General features: G+C 33.9%; 1 protein-coding gene across 3 annotated transcripts in view; it reads right to left on the reverse strand.

Annotated features, from left to right (window-relative positions):
- The window catches only part of U2SURP (U2 snRNP associated SURP domain containing), a 52,003-nt gene that overhangs the window by 13,371 nt on the left and 17,024 nt on the right, over positions 1 to 21,608 (reverse strand). Inside the window, exons 7-23 of one of the 3 annotated variants that reach the window (XM_032346727.1) lie at positions 21,239 to 21,306; positions 20,564 to 20,658; positions 20,448 to 20,480; positions 20,272 to 20,354; positions 18,889 to 19,054; positions 18,492 to 18,703; positions 17,518 to 17,561; positions 14,320 to 14,424; positions 13,168 to 13,234; positions 12,929 to 13,092; positions 11,558 to 11,720; positions 11,102 to 11,181; positions 10,140 to 10,227; positions 9,035 to 9,157; positions 3,510 to 3,666; positions 2,786 to 2,881; positions 1,959 to 2,025 (exon numbers count right to left, since the gene is read on the reverse strand). In XM_032346727.1, the coding sequence (XP_032202618.1) occupies positions 1,959 to 2,025; positions 2,786 to 2,881; positions 3,510 to 3,666; positions 9,035 to 9,157; positions 10,140 to 10,227; positions 11,102 to 11,181; positions 11,558 to 11,720; positions 12,929 to 13,092; positions 13,168 to 13,234; positions 14,320 to 14,424; positions 17,518 to 17,561; positions 18,492 to 18,703; positions 18,889 to 19,054; positions 20,272 to 20,354; positions 20,448 to 20,480; positions 20,564 to 20,658; positions 21,239 to 21,306 (1,811 nt within the window). Of the gene's footprint in view, positions 1 to 1,958; positions 2,026 to 2,785; positions 2,882 to 3,509; positions 3,667 to 9,034; positions 9,158 to 10,139; positions 10,228 to 11,101; positions 11,182 to 11,557; positions 11,721 to 12,928; positions 13,093 to 13,167; positions 13,235 to 14,319; positions 14,425 to 17,517; positions 17,562 to 18,491; positions 18,704 to 18,888; positions 19,055 to 20,271; positions 20,355 to 20,444; positions 20,481 to 20,563; positions 20,659 to 21,238; positions 21,307 to 21,608 lie in introns of those variants that run through there. The other 2 variants (XM_032346716.1, XM_032346737.1) reach the window with 2 other exon arrangements.

Raw genomic sequence — 21,608 nt, forward strand, 5'->3', positions numbered from 1 at the left:
TTGTTTTACAATTGCTATTTTAATTTTTCAGGGCCCAAGCAGTCTGTTCTCATTGGCTTTGACTTCAGCTCTTAGTTACCAGTGCTTGGTTCAGATCTCAACATAGTTTCATCTTACTCTTTTAAAGAAATGCAAATTCAAGTCTATAAAACCATACAGAATTCACTATAAATGAAATTAAGTTACTACTTGGAAGTTTTCTACAAAACAACAGTAGGGCTATGTTTTCTTTTAATCACTTTTCTGTCATAAACAATTAATTACTAGTTTCAAAATGGCATTTTGGATTCAGCCACTAGAGAGCAGTAGTGATGCATAAGAAAATTTCAAGGACCAAAAACTTGTATGGGAAAAAAAGTCTTTTCCTTGCTTTGTACTTTCATAAAATTATTTTTATGTTATTGTGATTTGGAGCTCTTAAGAAAAATCAAAATTAAAATTTTATTTCCTGTGATCCAGGCCTTGCTGTATAAACATGATTATTCTGTCAACACTAAAATGCAGTCACATTCCAAACTTTAAATATCAAATTTATGCAAAAAAAAAAAAAAAGTTAAAACTTTTAGAAATAAACTGAAGAAATATCCAATGGCCTTTTCTACCCTTCCTTCCCCCTAAATTAAATAATTATCTCATAAATACACATAATTATTTTACACCAGTGATGCTACAATGGTGAGATGTTAATAATAATGTATTACAGACATTAAAAAAAAGGTTAAAGCATTATTTTAAAGCAAACTGGCCTGTCTCAATTCCTGTACTCCTACTAAACAGACCTAGAAAGGTACTTCCACCAAGAAACCACATCTACATTTTGTAAATATTTTGTCACCATCACTGCTGACTAGTTCTGATAATCCCAATATTTCTGGAAAGACATCACTGTTGCGAAGTTTTCCTCAGCATATCAACTGTGCTCCCACATATGCTGATCAATCATATTTCCTTAACAATCTAAATGCTACTAATACCCACTTTCTGAATCCATACAAATACCTAAACTGTGCTGGGACACAAAACAGACTTTCTCCTTTGTTCACTCTTCAATTTGAGAATCATTTTTTAAAAAAAAAATTTTTTTTTTTTAATTGAAACTTCTGCTTTGTGTTCTTGAGGTTATCTGTTCTATTTAATAAAATCAACTTCTGGGGCGCCTGGGTGGCTCAGTGGGTTAAGCCGCTGCCTTTGGCTCAGGTCATTATCTCAGGGTCCTGGGATCGAGTCCCACATCAGGCGCTCTGCTCAGCAGGGAGCCTGCTTCCCTCTCTCTCTCTGCCTGCCTCTCCATCTACTTGTGATCTCTCTCTGTCAAATAAATAAATAAAATCTTAAAAATAAAATAAAATAAAAAATAAAATCAACTTCCTTGCAATGATTTAAAATGTGTCAAGTTCTACATAAAAACTACCAAGACAAACATGCCAGGAGAAACTGGGAGCAGTATTCCTAGAGTCACATTCAATGTTAATACAAAAACAATCCTGGGGTGATTACCCAAGAGCAAAATTTTTCTACATGTTAAAGGAAAGCTTTTTTTCTGTTAGTTATTCTTAGTTCTTTTAACATGTTTACATATAAATAACAGAATGGCCATAATGCAATGCTTAGCAATGTACAATTCAAATAATAACTTTCCCATTCACATTTTAAAAATCACTTTTTGTGGAGTCAAAACAATAGCTGATGACAAAGATTTGAAATAAATGCAGTTGACCATTTAGTAACTACCAACTGAGAATATATATACCTACAATAGAAAAATCAACTCAGAAACAAAGTGAAACCAGATCCATCAAGACCAGAAGCCAAAAGCTCTTCTAAAAAAACAATGACAACTAAAAATGATCCTCTCAACAAGTTTAAAAGTGAAGTTGTCCTCTTCACTGTTATTTCAAGCATATCTCTTAATTAAAAAGGGAGCATATATGCAATAAGAAACTAAGTATGTTTCTTACTTTTGATTTTCTTCTTCTTCTGATTCTTCATGCTGGTCAAATAACTCCCATTTAGAAGTTGTTACAGCTGAGTGGAAGGAAAAAAAAGGGTGTAATTCCAAAAGGTAAATTTAGCATTTTTGCAGTAGCACAGAAGGGCAAAATTGAAAAAGTTTTAGAATTGAAACTTTAGAATTGAAAGTTTATATTACAGAAGCATTAGAATTGGAAGTTTATATAAGTTTGTAAAAAGTTATCTACAATTATCTATTCTTTGAATAGCCTTTTCTATGTGCTAAATTTCTTTCTTTCCTCACACCTAGGCTATAATTTTATTCAAATTCATGAAGTGACAAAGTTATCATTCTTATTTTTGTGCTAGGTGGTAACATTTATTTCATTAGAACCTACAAATATTAATAATTACAGATATAAATACTAAGGACACATGTCCAAAGTAAGTATGAAAAGCAGGTCTAAACTGCAACTAGTAAGTCAAGCATTATAGGAAGATCAAAGCCTGGTTTCTCTCAAGTGACCTCTAAATAAATTTCTAAGTAGGTATTACCTCCCATCTACATTTTCTATTGAAATGCCTTAACTGAAAGGTTTTAGTGATTTCTCTGATTACTCCCAAAACATACAAACTAAAAGATCTAAGAAAATTGTAACAGCAACCATAATGAAAACTAAGCCACTAGACATAAAATAAATAACTGTGGGTCTTAAGGTTGAAACATTATAAAATACCAAAAAAAACAAAAACAAAACAAAACCAAAAACCCACACTCTAATAATTTTAAGTACTCAATTTTTTAAACCTAGTATTTATTGTACTTTTTACTCACCCTGTGCTTCCAATTCAGATTCATCTACAGCTTCCCATTTTGATGGGGCAACTTTAAATATGGGCTCATTCTTCTTTGAGTCCTCAGTTGCATCCACTATTGAGGAAAGATAAGACATTAACCCTGACAACTAGGGGATGACTAAATAGTTCATGAGCATTCACTATATTACTGAAAAGTAAAATAAGGCCACACATGGACTAATAATGCTAGTGTCAAGAATTATGACTAATGACCTCTGTTACCTGAGGTCCAAATTTTGAACATGTTATGTGTCAATTCAGAATATACAAGTTATTATGATTTCAAGCAAATGGGGAAGTTGTGGCATTAAAAAAAAATCTTTATTATCTCTACCTAATTACTGTTTAAACTATACAATTCCCACATTGTTCAATCTTTTCATGTCATTCAAATGTACTAAAGACTGTGTACACTTCCTATTTCCAAAAATGATTTTGGGAAACTAGGAAAACTGAACCCATAAACTATGAACAAAAAGAGAACTGACGAAACAAGGAATCTGGGATGATAAATAAAACTGAGCACAAGATTTTGCCTACAGTCTTCCTGGTCAAATGTATTATTGGGTATTTGAATTTTGAAAAGTCAGAAATAAGAGACAGAAAAAAATAATGACAACTTAAACTTCATCGACATGTGTGGAAATTAAAGAGTTTTGGAATCCAACTTATTAGATCATCAGTTTGAAATCTGAACTTACAAGGCACTCCATCAAGATCATCATCAAGGCTCTTTATAGGGACCCCATCAAGATCATCAATGGGAGTAGCATCAATAGGAATTCCATCCACATCTTCTAGAGGTGCACCATCAAGCTCTTCCTCAATGGGGGCACCATCAAGGTCATCTGGTACATCCTACAGAAACATACACACCATTGTTAACATTTTCCTTTGCTTACTAGTCATATTGCTATAAGATTAATTTACAATATGAGGAAGCTGAGAGGCAACATGGGGGGGTTGTGGGGTAGGGAAAGAATAAATGAAACAAGATGGGATCGGGAGGGAGACAAACCGTAACAGACTCTTAATCTCACAAAACAAACTGAGGGCTGTGGTGGGAGGGTAGGGAGAGGGTGGTTGGGTTATGGACACTGGGGAAGGTATGTGCTATGGTGAGTGCTGTGAAATGTGTAAACCTGGCGATTCATAGACCTGTACCCCTGGGACTAATAATACATTATATGTTAATAAAAATTTTTTTAAAAAAAGATTAATTTGCAATCCAATACAAACCAACCAGCTGGATACCAACATTCCCAGGTACAAAGTGAGGACATATCTAGGATATGATTTATCCTCCTATCTGACAAAGAAGCAGTCATTCTTTCATTATTTATGAAATATCTATCAAGTGTTTACTGAAACCAGGTACACCATGTAAGGGACTGAGATACAATGATGAGCAAAAATGAGTTTGTTCCCTTGGTCATTCCTATAACAGGGCTTACTAGAATATTTTTTGCGGGGGCGGGCGGGGAGAGGCAGGCATATATATTATCACAATATGCAAAGAACCATTACGGTGACCACTACAACAAAGAAGTATATCATACTATTCAAGTGTGCGATAAGTATGTTTCACCAAAGAGGTCTGAGAAGGCTCAATGCGGTTATGCTTAACTGACATCTGAAGGATCTCAGATAAACAGGAAATGTTTAAGAGAAAGGGAGGAAAATTTACAAAGGTCTATGGTAGAAGGAAACGTATATAAGAAACTGAAATGAGGCCCATGTGCTTGGAATACGGGGGCCAATTAGGAGGATCTTGTAGGAGTGAAAGTGAAAATACAATTGGATTAGGATGGTAGAAATGAATATAAAGGATTCACGAAATACTGAGGACGTGAAAAGCCAACAGAATCACGATGAACAGAATCTGCTATCATTGTGGTACATCTCTTCATGTACATATTTATTTATATAGCTACTTTAATAAAATTAAATAGTGCTGTATACAATGCTCTACACCACTTCTTTTTTCTACTAATACATTATCTTTTCATGTCATTAAATAAAACACCAGTCGATAGAAATCAATACATGGAGACCAAATGAAAATTAAAAAAAAAAAAAGTTCAAAATCTTTAGGACATAGCAAAGGCAGTTTTAAGAGGGAAGTTTGTATCAATACAGGCCTACCTCAAATAAACAAAGAAAAGTCTCAAATATACTATCTAACCTTACAAGTGAAAGAATTGGAAAAAGAAAAACAAAGCCCAAAGCTAGTAGGAGGAATAATAAAGATGAGTAGAAATAAAACAGAAACAAAAAGAAAAATTTAAAAAATCAATTAACCCAAGTGCCAGTTCTTAGAAAAGATAAAACTGATAAACCTTTAGCTATTCATCTAGAAAAAAGAAAGGACTCAAATAAATAAAATCAGAAATGAAGCAGAAGTAACAACCAACACCAAAGAAATCAAAGCATTATAACTAAAGCATTATAGAACGAAAAATCATCTGCCAACAAACTGGACAACAGAGAAGAAATGGATAACTTCCTAAAACATACAATCTTCCAAAACTGGAATCAGCAATCAAAAGCCTCCAAACAAACAAAAGTCTAGGGCCAGGTGGCTTTCCAGGTGATTTCAATCTACAGATGCAATGTAATCTCTATCAAAAAACCAAGAGCATCGGGAGGCCTGGGTGGCTCAATTGGTTGGGCTGCTGCCTTCATCTTGGGTCATGATCCCGGAGTCCTGGGACTGAGTCCCACATCCAGCTCCTTGCTCAGCTGGGAGCCTGCTTCTCCCTCTTCTCCCTCTGCCTGCTGCTCCCCCTGCTTGTGCTCTCTCTCTGTGTCAAATAAATAAATAAAATCTTAAAAAAAAAAAAAAACCCAATAGCATTTTTCACAGAACTAGAATAATCCTAAAATTCGTATGGAACCACAAAAGACCTCAAATAGCCGCAGCAATATAAGAACAAGGTGGAGGTATCACAATCCCAGATTTCAAGATATACAAAGCTATAGTAAACAAATCAAGATGGTATTGGGGTGCCTGGGTTGCTCAGGCAGTTAAGCGTCTGACTCTAGGTTTTAGTTCAGGTTGTGATTATGGGACTAAGCCTGGCATCAGGCTCCATGCTCAGCAGGGAGTTTGTTTGTCTCTCTCCCTTTGCTCCTCCCCCTGCTCATGCTCTTTGCTCTCTAAAATAAAATCTTTAAAAAAAAAAAAAAAAAAAGGGAAGATGGTACTGGCACAAAAACAGATGCACAGATCAATAGAACAGGATAAATACCCAGAAGTAAACCCACACCTAGATGGTCAATTAGTCAACCACAAAGGAGGCAAGAACATACAATGAGGAAAAGACAGTCTCTTCAACAAATGAACCTGAGAATACTGAATAGATACAATGCAAAAACACAACAAAACAAAACCAAACCACTTTCATACACCATACACAAAAGTCAACTCAAAATGGATTAAATACCTAAATTTAAGACCTGAAACCATGGAACACAGGCAATAATCTCTGGGGCACCGGCCTTAGCAATGTATTTATGGATATGTCTTCCCAGGCAAGGGAAACAAAAGTGAAAATCAACTACTGGTTTTTGATTCTGATGAAGTCCCAAAAGTTTATTTTCGCATTTGTTTCCTTTGCCTTTGGAGACATATCTTGAAAGAAGTTACTGTGGCTGATATCAAAGAGATTATTGCCTATGTTCTCCACTAGGATTCTGATGGATTCCTGTCTCACGTTGAGGTCTTTTATCCATTTTGAGTTTATCTTTGTGTACGGTGTAAGAGAATGGTTGAGTTTCATTCTTCTACATATAGCTGTCCAGTTTTCCCAGCACCATTTATTGAAGAGACTGTCTTTTTTCCCACTGTATATTTTTTCCTGTTTTGTCGAAGATTAATTGACCATAGAGTTGAGGGTCCATATCTGGGCTCTCTACTTGGTTCCACTGGTCTATGTGTCTGTTTTTATGCCAGTACCATGCTGTCTTGGTGATCACAGTTTTATAATAAAGCTTGAAATCAGGTCACGTGATGCCCCCAGTTTTATTTTTGTTTTTCAACATTTCCTTAGCAATTCAGGGTCTCTTCTGATTCCATACAAATTCTTGGATTATTTGCTCCAGCTCTTTGAAGAATACCGGTGGAATTTTGATCGGAATGGCATTAAAAGTATAGATTGCTCTAGGCAGTATAGACATTTTAACAATGTTTATTCTTCCAATCCAAGAGCATGGAATGGTCTTCCATCTTTTTGCGTCTTCTTCAATTTCTTTCATGAGTGTTCTGTAGTTCCTCGAGTACAGATCCTTTACCTCTTTGGTTAGGTTTATTCCCAGGTTCTTGGTGCTCTAATAAATGGAATCGATTCTCTAATTTCCCTTTCTGTATTTTCATTGTTAGTGTATAAGAAAGCCTCTGATTTCTGTACATTGACTTTGTATCCTGCCACGTTGCTGAATTGCTGTATGAGTTCTAGAAGTTTGGGGGTGGAGTCTTTTGGGTTTTCCATATAAAGAATCATGTCATCTGCGAAGAGAGAGAGTTTGACTTCTTCATTGCCAATTTGGATACCTTTTACTTCTCTTTGTTGTCTGATTGCTGTTGCTAGGACTTCTAATACTGTTGAACAAGAGTGGTGAGAGTGGGCATCCTTGTCTTGTTCCTGATCTCAACGGGAAGGCTGCAAGCTTTTTCCCATTGAGGATGATATTTGCTGTGGGTCTTTCATAGATAGATTTGACGAAGTTCAGGAATGTTCCCTCTATCCCTATACTTTGAAGCGTTTTAATCAGGAACGGATGCTGGATTTTGTCAAATGCTTTTTCTGCATCAAGTAAGAGGACCATGTGGTTCTTCTCTCTTCTCATATTAATTTGTCAACTACTGGGACTATACCAAAACAAAGCTTTTGCACAGAAAAGGAAGCTATCAACAAAACAAAGAAGCAAGCTACCAAAGGGAGATGATGCTTGCGAATGATATACCCAATAAGGGGTTAATATCCAAAATACATAAAGAACTTATACAACTCAACACCAAAATAAAACAAATAATCTGATAAACAAATGGGTGAAGAAGCTGAGCACACATTTTTTCAAAAGACAACAGAGATTGTCAACAGACACATGAAAGGAGACTCAAAATCCCTAATTATCAGGGAAATGCATATCAAAACCACAAAAAGATGTTATCACCTCAAACCAGAATGGCTAGTATCAGAAAGAAAAGAAATAACAGTGTTGGCAAGGATGTGGAGAAAAGGGAACCATCATGTACTGTTTGTTGGTGAGAATGTAAACTGATGCAACCACTATGGAAGACAGTAGGCAGAGTCCTCAAAAAACTAAAAACAGAAATACTATATGGCCCAATAATTCCACTGGTGGGTATCTACCCAAATAAAACAAAAACACTAATTCAAAAAAATACATGCACCCTGATTTTTATTTCAGCATTATTTATAATAATAGCCAAGATAAAAAGATAACCCGAGTGTCTACTGATAGATGAATGGATCAGATGTGATGTACACACACAAATCGTTGTCATCAAAAAGAATGTCATCAAAAAGAATGGATTCTTGCCATTTGTGACAACAGAGATGGACCCAGAAGGTATCATGCTAAATGAAATATATCAGAGAAAGACAGTATGATTTCACTTATACATGGAATCTAAAAACCAAAACAAGCAGACCAAAACAAAAAACAAAAAACAAAAAAAAACCCGACTCTTAAACACAGAGAACTGGTAGTTGTCAGAAGGGAGCAAAATAGGTGAAGAGGATTAAGATATACAAACTCCTGTAACAAAGCAAATAAATCACAGAGATTTAAAAAAACAGCATGCGGAACAGTCAACAATACTATAATAACACTGTATGGTAACTATACTTATCATGATGAGCATCAAATGATGTACAGAACTGCTGAATCACTATGCTATACATTTGAAGCTAATAGAACACTGAATGTCAACTATACTTCAATTTAAAAAAAAAAAAATGCAGGTATTAGGGGAAAGAAACCCAGTCACCCAGTTTTCACATAAGGTCACAAAACAGAATTCCTATATACATCATTCCATCTTTCAGGCTCTAGCAATTCCAGAAACAAAAATCCACAAGTTAGTGATAAACAGTAGTTATTTTTCATAAAGAAATGTTACATCCATAACATACCACACCCCCATAGCATCTCCAGAAATAAATTCTAAAATAATCAAACAAAGACACTGAGTACATACCTCTGTTTCCTTTTCTTCAATAATATTTACAAGTCCTAAGAAAATATTTTGTAGTTTGATCAAAAATGGTTCTGGATAAATTGCCCAATCCTCCCATGCTCTGAAGCAGGTCATTACCCGTTGCTAAATAAGTAGGAAAGAGACAACAAATTATTAATTAGGAAAACACGTCTCAAACTTCATCTCATGAGAAGAGCCATGACAATTTGCTGAATTTTCCTTTAAACCAACATCCTGGATAGAAAATAACTATCATATTTTTAAAAAATCACAAAGTCACCTTCTAACTAAATGGGAATAAAATCAGAAATAAATATAACGAGAAAGCAACAATAACTCTTTTGTTCCTGACCACCTAAGATCAATGTCCCCTACCACTAGTGGTACAAGAGGACCCATCTGGGAATAATAACTTAGAAATTTATTAAAATTGGTACTAAGGTAGTTCTGACCCAAATTCTTTTATGGTCCAATGATGTACTTTCCTGATTCTGGCTAAGACTTTTTCTCTGTCCCATCCCTGAACTTTTCTATAAGCTCTGATTTATGGTCAAAATTTAAGGTCAAAAAATTTTTAAAAGGAGTTGTTTAAATTCTCTAAATGGTAGGGTCATTAGGCATCCTCCCAGTCTAAAAATATCATTAATAGAATTCTTCCTCTCATGAAAGCAGTATCTATTTATTCCATTATATGCAAGGTACTTTGTTTAGCTTTTCTTAACATTGGTCTACAGCTAAGAGATAATAAAAAGTAACTAAATGTATCTTCTAAACATGAATAACTAAAATTGTGTTTCTACTCCAGCCTAATTATACATACCATTACAAAACAAGTGATGTTCTGAACGGTTTTTTGTGCAAAAACTAGTATGTAAAACATTTAAATGTAAGACTTCAAACTAAAACACCCAACAAAATAACACTACATATTTCAAACTTTCAGGCTTTTTGGTACTGAAGATGAAATGGCAGTAAATTTTAAAGCAATAATTTCTGAAAGATTCATGTTATGTCTTATACTTGTCCTATGTACTTTTCTAGCCCTCCAATGTGCTTGCCAGCCCCTACCACATTTCACACTAGGGAAAAAAAACAATAAACATACCTTAAAGTTTTCAGACTGTAAATGGCCTTGAATTGTACGATAGGTAGCATTGAGGTCTGAAAATATCTGACATAACTTTGTTTCAAAACTGAAATTCAAATAATACATATTTAACAGAGTTTATTTAAAAACCTCTATCTACTTCAGCATGCTATCCAATGAAAACCTCTCCTGAACTTAAAAAAAAGTATAAATAAATTAATCAAGTAATTCTTTAAAAATAAAGAACTAGGTACCTAAACTCTTAAAACTGTAACTGAACTCTTTATTCTGAGTTATTCTCCTGCAAAGAATTAGTTTCTTCGATTAACAAGAAACTACATTTTGGATACTTTATGCTACCTAAACTGATCTCTTCATGCTAGGAAAAGTGACTTGTCCAAGGCAAAAGAAAAAGAAAAAAAAAAACCTAATAACAACTAAGGTTAGGATCCACATCTCCAAATTTCATTTCAGAATCAGCTCTTAGAGGAAAGTTTCCCTGATTCATAAAATAAACACCAAACACAAATTCTAAAGAAGAATTATATATTAATTACAATAGAGCAACATAATTTCCTAATGACTAGGAAAACAATCACTGTGAACTACAAAATGATCAAAAGAGAACATAGATTCTATAAACAGTTTATATTCTATCTTTGGTCTCTTCCCTTATGTTTGCCATTATTTCTATTGTTTCAGTTTATTTACTACACAAGTGGCTAAATATGCAATAAAGTTTTTTAACCCTTATTTGTTGTAATTTATCAAGAAACTGGTATGAAAACTTTCCAAACATTTAGCTTAAAGTGGTTTAATGAATGCAACCCAATTTTTTAGAAAACTCTATTAAACTAAGAAGAAATACAAATTATTTCTTATCACTGAAACTATCAATTAACCAAAAAAAATCCTCTTCTCTGAATTCCTTACCCTTAATGTTTTATTTCAGGAATATCATCTTACACCATTATACTTACAATTTTCTATAATATGAAGCATTGGCAACTTTGGCTGAAGAATTATACAAAACATCAGAAACCAAATATAATCTGGCAATCTAGAATACCAAAAGATAACACAAGAGATTAAAAACAAAAACCCATAGCAAATAATGTATCTAGAAAAAATTCCATATTTTTTGCCATCAGTGGCATACAGCTAATGTTTAGCTATAATACTAACAGCTAATTATAGGAGTTAAGAAATTCAACATTACCAGAGCCACTACTTTGACAAGGATAAAATACGTTTCAACCTGTTGATAACCTGTGTACTGATTAACATTAACAAGTTTCCCCAGACAGGAGGAAAATTAGACCGCATGGGAAAGATCTCTTCGGTCAAGTTCTTCATGCAAAACCAATTTTAATAAAAAAGAAGTCATCTCTCTTTTACTTAAATAAATGTTCCAGAAAGAGAAATCATTCCCATACCTTTTTGGGGAGGGGTGTCTTTAAGATGGACAATGACTCAGTAATGCAATCCACTATTTCTTCGGCAGCTTCAGCATTATTAAGACAGAAAACCATTGCATCTCCAATATCATTTTTCCTTGGAGTTAACCCCCGCAGGATTTCTTCTAATTTGTCCCTCTGTCTGAATACAAATGTTTTTAACTTACAAATATTTACAGATAGAAACTTCAAATGTCATTATAGTTTCTGCTCACAAACTAATTTCTTTAAAACCTACTTGGATAAAATTCTGAAGACTAAATTGTATGAAGTCTGATTTTCAAGAGTATTTGAGTTTCCTAGTCCTATTATCCCATTACAGTGGGGGAGGAAGGGAAGCCTTCATGTTTTTTACTCTCTTTTGAAGGAAGTCAGTTACTTTAGCACTTCTGCATCAGATCAGAAACAGGTTAAAGCCGGTGGTGGCAAACTTCACAAAAAATCAGACAGTAAATATTTTAGGCTTTGCAGGTCCTACTGACTCATAGTTACTTGACTCCACTGCTATTAACACTAAAGCAGCCATAAACCACATATAAAAGGCAGTTTGGGGGGGGAGGTGCTGGCAGGGGGCGCAAGAAGTGTAGAGCATGACTGTGATCCAATAAAACTACAAAAACAGGAGATAGCCAGATTTAGTCTACAGACTGAGCTTGAAGACCTGGGCAAAAGTAATGAGGAAAATACATCTTCAGAAGCAAATATGCTTCAAATATATACAGCTCTCCATTAGCAAAGGCTCTCACAAACAATGCACCAGTGCAACTAATACTAAAATTTAGACTATGAAGTGGAGTACATAAACCCACATGCCATGATCTTTTAGTCAATTTCTCCCCATGAGGTATACAGAACTTCCTTTTAATATTTAATAGTTATATCTGTTTCTGATTCTTAAACCAGACTAACCTCACTGTACCCATAATGACTGAACACTAATAAGTATGTTCGCATGGTGTACAACTCTTGGGGAAAGACTCTACATAATCAACCATCTGACTTCACAAAGCTCCACAGTAATTTTTTCCTCTTTAATGTTGCATTCAGGGAGGCTAGAATTCTAAAGATCCCAAGATAATTTCTGTAAGAGTCACAAGTATTCCACTGCTAGAGAATCATTACTTAAGAGATTATCACTGTCTTTTATCTGCAGGAAGAGACAGAGGTCAATAGGCCACATACTTACACTTGCCAAGATTTTTAAAATAACTAAACACATGTATTTTAAAAACAGTCACAAGAAAAAACATTTTATTTTAGGGCTAACATCTTAATAATAAGATCACTAATTAACACAATTATTAAAGCAACTTTTCTTAAAATGTAACAGGAAAAGAAAAAAATTCTTACTCTTCCTTAAGTGCTCCCTTTTTACTTGGCTCCTCTACAAAAGCTTCTGTTTCTTGCTCTTCTGACATCCCATGCAGGTATGGATTTAATGGTGGTGGCCTCCAAAAAGATCCATTTTTGAACATACGAAAATCCTCTGTCCGCCACTTAGTCGGAGAATCTCCCTAATAAAATGTCCAGAATGTTACTAGGCAAAATACCTCAGAGTCAAAATTAACAAAGTAATTGATTCCACTTGCCTGCAGAATAGAATAAAGCTTCCACCTATAGTAAACATGGGCTGGTGTCTGGTTTTCAAATAAGAACCTAAAACAAAACAAACAAAAAAATACATTCTTTAACAAAGAAGCGTCTTCAAGTAAACATAAACAAATGCGAAATACTATCTGCCTACCTCATTTGAAGTAAAACCAAAAGCAAAGATCACTGAAGAAAAATCCTCGTCCACTGCCTTCTGCCATCAATCCTCTTCCTCACCCTAGCCCCTACACTGCCTGTGTGACTGACATTAACACTCAGGAGGTATGTATGCATCTTATTGAGTCTTACAATTTTATTGAATACTTAGAAGTCAGATATTATACCTGGCGATAGATTTTCCCAAGATAGAAATTTCAAAAGCAGTGGTTTTTAAATGACTTAGTAGTGCTAAATGAATGTCTTAGACACCGTATCTGTTAAGAAGATAACCAATTTTCTACGAAGCTCTATTGTTCTACTATGAATGAGTCAGTGAAAAACATGAAGAGTAGTGTCTTCCTCCTAGAGGAAGAGGAATAACTTAAATGCTATTTAAGTAGCCTAAATCAAAATCAGACATAAAACTGACCCAAGTACATCCTAGTCTAATTACTAAAACTTCCTTCTCATTCCATTGCAAAAACAACTCCATACTTTTAGAACTTTATTCTCCGAAATATTTTCAGCTCCAAAAAATAAGTAAAAAGTATTTCTTAAATGCAAACCTAAGGATAAAAAAATTGTGGTAAATACATGTAATGGACTATTATACAGTTTTAAAAGGTAAGGAAATTCTGACACACTCTTCAACATGGATGAACCTTGAAGATATTATGTTAATTGAAATAAGCAAGTCTCAAAGTACTAAATGATTTCACTTATATGAGGTAACTAGAGTAAACATATTACAAGAGACAGAAAGTAGAATGGGAGCTACCAGAGGCGGAAGGACCCAGGGAATGGGGAGTTATTGTTCAAGAGAGGTACAATTTCAGTTAAGGGAGATGAGAAAATTTCTAGAGATAGACAATGGTGGTGATTTTCACAAAAATGTGAATGCACATGATGCCACTCAACTATATCTGTTAAAATGGCAAAAACAGTACATTTTCTATTATATGTATATTATACCACAATAAAAAAATGCACACCTGAACATAGGATTGTTGATTTCTCTGTTCATAATCATAGCTTCAAACATTGGCCCTTCACGTACAACAAACTCTATCATTCGGTGTATCAGGGCGAGCAAATTCCTACAACAACAACACAGTTAAAGAAAATGGATTCAGACCTACCACTATATAAAACTATACTTGACCTAAGTTACTATAATTGTGCAGAAAAAGATTATTCTGCTGACTAATACAAAATTTTATACCTGGAGCATATGTTAATGCCTTGTGCATTAAGAGGGAGTGGGTCAATGGGGATAAGGTAGTGGGAGGGGAAGGGAAGATGGAGGGAGGGAAACCACAACACAGCTTCATAGCAATAAAGATTTTTTTCTAAATGCCACTTAATTTTATTTTCCAAATGCAAAACATTAAATTATGAATCACAACTAACTGGAAAGCTGCAAATATATAAAATGAGTAAACTTAGAGCTTACATGTTATCAAAGCCATCTAAAAACATACACACTATCTCAGTTTTAAAAGAAAAATATTCCTAAACCAAGCACTTTTGTGGTGGTATTGAAATGGTATATACATTGCTATAATTTAGAAAAAATGCAAAACTATTTAACAAGTTTAAGGCCTGATTTAATAAAAAATCCATCCAACTCTTGTGCTTTTCGGGTACACATACAGCAGATGGAGTTTTTATTGAATCTGACCTTTAATGAGGCAACATCCCTTTGGATCACACTTCAAACTAGTTCACACAACTCATCACATGTATAATTCTGCCTGCGTACTATAACTCAATGAAGCAATTATATTGCCAAAGCCTTAAATGGAGTCCTCTTTCCAAAATATTCCAAAATAAGGGACATGGTGAGATGCCTCTCCCATTTTTCATAACAATTACTTTCCAATATTTAAGCCAAGAAGAAACCTGTAACTTTTTAGTACAGTCATTTTATTGGTTGGGCTCATAGAAAATCTTTATTTTTAAAATCTAGGTCCTAAAATCACGTGATTTAAACACTATTTTAGATACTGATTACAACATCAAGCAAAAATGACTCAGCTTATTATAAGCTGCTTTTGATTTCTCACTTCACCAGTCCCCCAGCATATAGACTAGGCAAATAGCAATTGGGAAAAGCAAAAGGATATTGGCTCTTGGTACAAGGCACACACCAAATTACACCTTTAGCATTCCCAACTCAAATTAAGTTCATGTAATTGCTAGAATATAAATAAATATATAGTTATAGAATAAGACATTGTTTTGGCTCTATAATGCCCTGCTTCAGAGTACATAAACAATAAAGTAATTTATTTCATGGTCATTGTAGTTATTTTCTCCCATTTCAAACAAACCTACTTAAATGGACACTAAAATCTCTATATAGTGAAAAAAATTAATTTTTTTGACCTTCTCTAGGTCAAAAAAATTATATGAAAGTTTAAATCTTTAATATAGGGGAAACTATATATTTAAAACTATTAATTCAACCTCAAATTGTTAAAACAAAAAACCAAAAGCAACACTTAATTTTATACCTAAAAATTACTTTTCTTTCACAGAAGTACTAATTATTCTGCAAATATGCAGTTCTTGTTACCAAATGACAATGTATTCTGAGCATCCATATAGTTAATGATACTATTTTGAGGGAAGGGAGATAAAGGTAAGCTATGATTCAGTTCCAAAATTCCCACTGGTATGTGTCAAATTAAAGTGAAGGGAAATTTTATATAAATATCGTAATATATAAAATGAATTACTGGAGAACAAATACTATCATCCAGAAACTTGTATGAATTAAGTCAAATGCAACTTGACTTGAATATTATAAATTAAAAATGATTTAGCAAGTTTAAAACAAAGGATTCACTGTAATGGTGAGTTAAGACTTTTCAACAAAATGTATACTCAAAATTTAGTTTAGAAATAAGCTGAGCCACATGTAAAGCTACTATGGAATATGCTTTTTGAATACTACAAAAATACTTTCCTGTGAATGCTTTATCAGTGGAAAAATAACCCACTATAGTTTTAAACAGGCTTGTAAACTGATAAAATGTATTTTTAGAAAATTTAAAGTTTTTCATGTGATTATTTAAAATCAAAATCTGACAATTAGTTGTTGCTAACCTGAATTCAAGATTATTAAAAGAATTGTAATCACAATTTTTTCCTAAAGATTGTGTATTTAACATCATTCTTAAAAGGGTGACTTTTCTACTAGAATGAAACAGTGTAGTACAAAAAGATGATATATTTTAAAGTGCATTATTTTATTTTAAAATGGCAATTATCTTACTCTGGGCAACAATAACCAAAAAAAAAAAAAAAAAACCAAAAAATTGTCTCTCAGTTATAATAAAACCACATTTATTGGAGTCGATCGTACCAATGTCTGGTCAAAAACTGTATACTTTCCCAATCCATCCCATGATGTTTTCCTGGTCCCCCGCTGCCGCAGACAGTTCAGCTGGTGTTGCTCACCAAGGCCAATGTCAAAGAGAATTTGGTATTCTTTTGTGTTCATTTATTATTCAACCAGTGTTGTGTTCCTGTGTTTGGGAAAAGGCTTAGCTTGACTGAGCAAGAGCATACCTAGAGCATGAATTCTTCTGCTTTATCATTATGTTTAAAAAGAAAAAAAAAGGAAAATAAAAGAATTCCAAATACCTTTTGTTACCATGAAAAAAATTTTCTAGCCATGTTCAATGTTCATAAGGATAATAGGAATTCCTAATCAATTAGAAAAAAAACAAAGCTATGCTCTTCAGTAAGGAGAACTCAAACTAAGGTTACATATTAAACACAGATCATTCAGGAACCAAGACACACACACCCCCATACAAAAAAAAAAAAAAAAAAGGTTGGGTCAAATTGCAACATTACATACAATTTAAGATACATTTAAAACACCTACTTTCCCAGCACAATAGTCTAATATTATTAGACTAACAACTCCAGATTTAATCTATCAAACACATTCTAACTACTAATGCTATAAAATTCCCTACTTTGGTAACAATAAAAACAAAAAGATAATGACATAAAATTGCAATATACTAGAGTTAGTCAAATATCCCCCCCAAAAAGTACTGGGAAGGAACCATTGCTCAGTCAAGATATTACCTTTTCCTGAACACCATTTTTTTTTAATTCAGAAGGGGATATTGTCTATATTTAGATCAGTAATAATAAAGAAAAACATGTACCTTTCTGTTGGGATAACCACTTTGACTATGGCTTGCGACAGAGTCTGTATATGAAGTCACATCAGATAATAAACATAGAATATGTGAGTATTGTTAACAAGTAACAAGCAAAAATATACATAATGCATTGAAAACACTACACATCTAATCACAAGTTTTGCAGGCAATCACTGCATTTGAAGTAATTATACACTAAGCAATTACATAAATGCAAATGGATGTGTTCAGTGAACAATAAATGTTCACCAAATGCAAAGAATCAGAACATTCCTGCCAGAATGCACATCAATGCACTGAAATAGGTACTACACTGAGAATTATCAGATAAAGATTTTAATTTGTGAAATAATTAACTGTTTGCCTCTGACCATACAGTTTGCTACTTTGTTCCCAAGCCTTTAAAACCAGCCCTGTCATTTTAAGTGTAATTATTTCATAACAGAACCAACAAATTCTTATAAACTTGAAATTAAGTTGGTTTTGTGTTTAATAAAAAGAAAATACTCACCCTTTGCTTTTACTAGAGTAGTTAACTGCTTTTTTTAAAAAAACCACATATGCTCTCAAATACTTTAATACCTCAGATCTTGAGAACTAAGTTAGCTAACAGCCATCCAAACAGTTTAACTATTTAGGTCTTTCTAAATGAAAAGTCACTTAACCAAATACAGAGTAACACTTTCTCAGAACAAAGTAAATTTAGATACTGCACTTAAGCAAACCTGGATACAATAGTGGACAAAGAAAAAAAACTTATGTGGTCAAAAAAGGAATGGTAGCCACAAATAAAAATATGACCTAGTATTTCAATACACGGTTTCCATGGGCTAAGGCAGGGAACACATCTACTTATTTCTTAAGAGTTGTCAAACAGAATTACACACACATTTTCTATAAAATTATTGAAAAGAAATACTACCACAGATTTAGTATTTACAAATTAGATGCGGCCCTATGTACATTTTTTAAATTACCTTCTCAAAATCCTCCTTGTTTTTAGGTGGCGGTAACATTGGAGCATTGGGGTTTTTTAACCTCTCTCTAGGCTGCGCATTAAAAGGCAGTCCTGATGGAGGTGGGGGAAGCGTATGTTCCATCATAGAAGGCGGAATGTATATTGGATGTGGAGGAATAGGCACAGCTTTACCCCAACCTAACTTCATTTCAAATGACATAATCATCTTTCCTGCAAAAAGAAAAGAAAGGTCACCCTGGTAATTCTCAAAACAAAATAAAAGACTTCTGTTAATTTGAATTAATTCCCATGTTTAACCTTTCCATTTTTGGTCCATTTTTTCCCTAGAGATTTTATACTTTTCAGAACCAGAAAAAAAACCTGAATTCTATAGTATACAATAGAAACTTTCTTACCATTTAAATTTTTTAAAGCTCTTTCAGCATCTCTTCTATTCATAAAAGCCACAAAGCCACAATTTCTCTCTCTTGCTCTTTCTTCATCAGTTCTAGGCCACATAATTTTCACACTGGCTAATGGTCCGAATCTTCCAAATTCTTGACAAAGCATTTCTTCATTCATCTATTTAAAGGCATAAAAAAAAAATGAATACATAAATAAAAATAAAAGACATAAGAGTTTTTTTGATACATAGAAAAAAAGGGGAAAATCTATGCAACAGAAAGCAAATTTTTACAAAATGAAGAGTGAGATATATTAATGCTACAATTTTCCATTCAAGTACTAGGACCCTATAAAGGTAAAAACCTTGCCCTCAAGGGACATTCACAAATATTTTCATACTAGAAACACAAATCAGTGTTCAAGGTGAAGAGGCTGGGTGGCAAAAGAAAAAGCACACCTCTACATCCCCTCCTGCTCCTTCTGAGATCCTGCATCTAAAATAAGCTGTTCTTCACCGGTGGTTTGTTTCAGTCAGCTCTGATTATCCCAATTAAGGCAAAGAGAAAGTATATGTTGCTGATGAAAGTTAAAAAAAAAAAAAAGCACCTAATCACTTTTCCCCCCCAGCACCCAACGTAATTAAGAAGAGAGAAAAAAGAAAACAGTAAATACCCAATGAGGTCCAAAATATATACAATTATGGGTGCCTGGGTATCTCAGTGGTTGGGCATCTGCCTTCAGACTCAGGTCACGATCCCAGGGTCCTGGGATGTCGGACTTCTTGCTCACCAGGGAGCCTGCTTCTCCCTCTGCCTCTGACCCTTCCCATTGCATGTGTGCACATGTGCACACACACATACTCTCTCTCAAATCTTTGGGAGGGGGAAAAAACCTGTAATTTTTTAAAAAGAGCATACTATGTATAACCACCACCATTTTCCCCATAACACAAGTAACACTGAAGTAAGGAAAAGAATTCAAATATAAAAGACAGAAGTACAAATTACTAGTCTGCTACGATGAAGAGAAAATAGAAAAAGGACGTCCATTAAGGAAGCATGCTAGGCATAAGAGGGTAGTCTCAAAAGAACACTGTCAACCACTGGACACATCCTGATTTGATAAATAAAATCAGTATACAGTAAGACATTTCAAATTCAGATAGTCTAGTTACAGAAAGTGGAGATAAGTCCTTAAGAACTGTAGCAAGACAATACCAGTCCACACCACTAAGGCTCAATTTTCTAAGATAATTTTTAAGACTTCAGTAGCCTTTAGGTTTCACCGAACTTGCTTACTTCAGATTCTTGACTTTATTTTTTACTGGCAAAGTAGTTTTCTTCCATAATTACAAAGAATATGAGCCAACATTCATCTAACTTTTCTAAGATTACCTGTGGATTAATGTTTCCAAGATATAAATTAGTAGTGCTTGGATCTCCTACATCATGTGAGCCAGGTGCATAATCATCAAGAACTAGGACAAAGAGGGATAAAAAAATTATAACCTGCAAAATACAAGGTTTGGACAATTTCTATTAATTAAAAAAGCAAAAAACTGTATTACCACCAGATGATCTATTTCTTCTTGAAGGCGCATCCACTTTAAAAGAGGGAAAAGCAAACAAGTCTTAGTTTTTAGAATAGTTAATCACAAATATAAACATTAAAATAAATGCCACTTACTAGAACGACGCTGGCCATCAGAATCTGACTGAGGTGGCTCAAATCGGCTTAACCTGCCTTTTGTTTTATGTCTCTCATCACGCTCTTCCTGAATTCTGTTGAAAACATTTATAATCACTAATAATGAGGCAAAAGTTATTTATTCACATTTATTAGGAATACAACTTATCCAGGTACTATGTTCATATAACTTGAAATACTTTTGAGTAATTAAATGCCAGTACCAATAACCAAGATGAAAGAATTCCTCAGCTATAACAATCATAAGCAAATTTCTGGTATGTCATGCAAGCATTAGAATACAAAGCTCACTTCTAAGGTGAGAAGAAAATTCAACAATAAAACATTAAAACAAACTGAATTTGTTCTTTCTTGGTTAAGTCTGCTCACTCCTCAGTAACCGCATTTTTTCCACTGCAAACAGGACTCCAGACATGAAATAAATCAATTGAATTGCATCCATATTATGCTACCAACCTCGATGCTGGATGAAATGCTAATTCATTTTCAAACATACCCTAAAAAAAAAGAAATCACTATAATTTCTAAAACAACCTCATCATAGGTTAAGGCCTTTAGTGATAACTAACTGGTACTCTACATTCTTCATACCTGCATCTCTAAGTATCAGCTCAATATACCTATGACAGCCATTCTCCGCACTATAAAACTTACTGTTTCAATTCTTCTTTGAAGAGTTCCAAATTGCTTTTTTTCTTTTCCTTCTCCCCTTTCTTCAGTGGCTATGAAGGATATGACAAGTTATACTTCAAACAAAACATGGTCAAACAAAATTAATGGTTCAATAATCAGATCATTTTAAATAATTTTTGAGTACCAATTATGTTCTAATTATTTAAATTAAAAAGAATGTCTCTGTTCTCACTGTATTTCCTTTTCTCGTCAATTAAGAATTTAACAATTCAATTATTAAGGCAATTAAAGAAAATGACAACAAGTAGTCTTAAAGTAAAGGAACCACAAACTTTATCTCCCAAATGCCTGTGATACTTAGGCCTCAATATTGTTAGAGGGAGCAAAACTA

Source organism: Mustela erminea, chromosome 1 (assembly GCF_009829155.1).
Source record: "Mustela erminea isolate mMusErm1 chromosome 1, mMusErm1.Pri, whole genome shotgun sequence".
Lineage (NCBI taxonomy): Eukaryota > Metazoa > Chordata > Mammalia > Carnivora > Mustelidae > Mustela > Mustela erminea.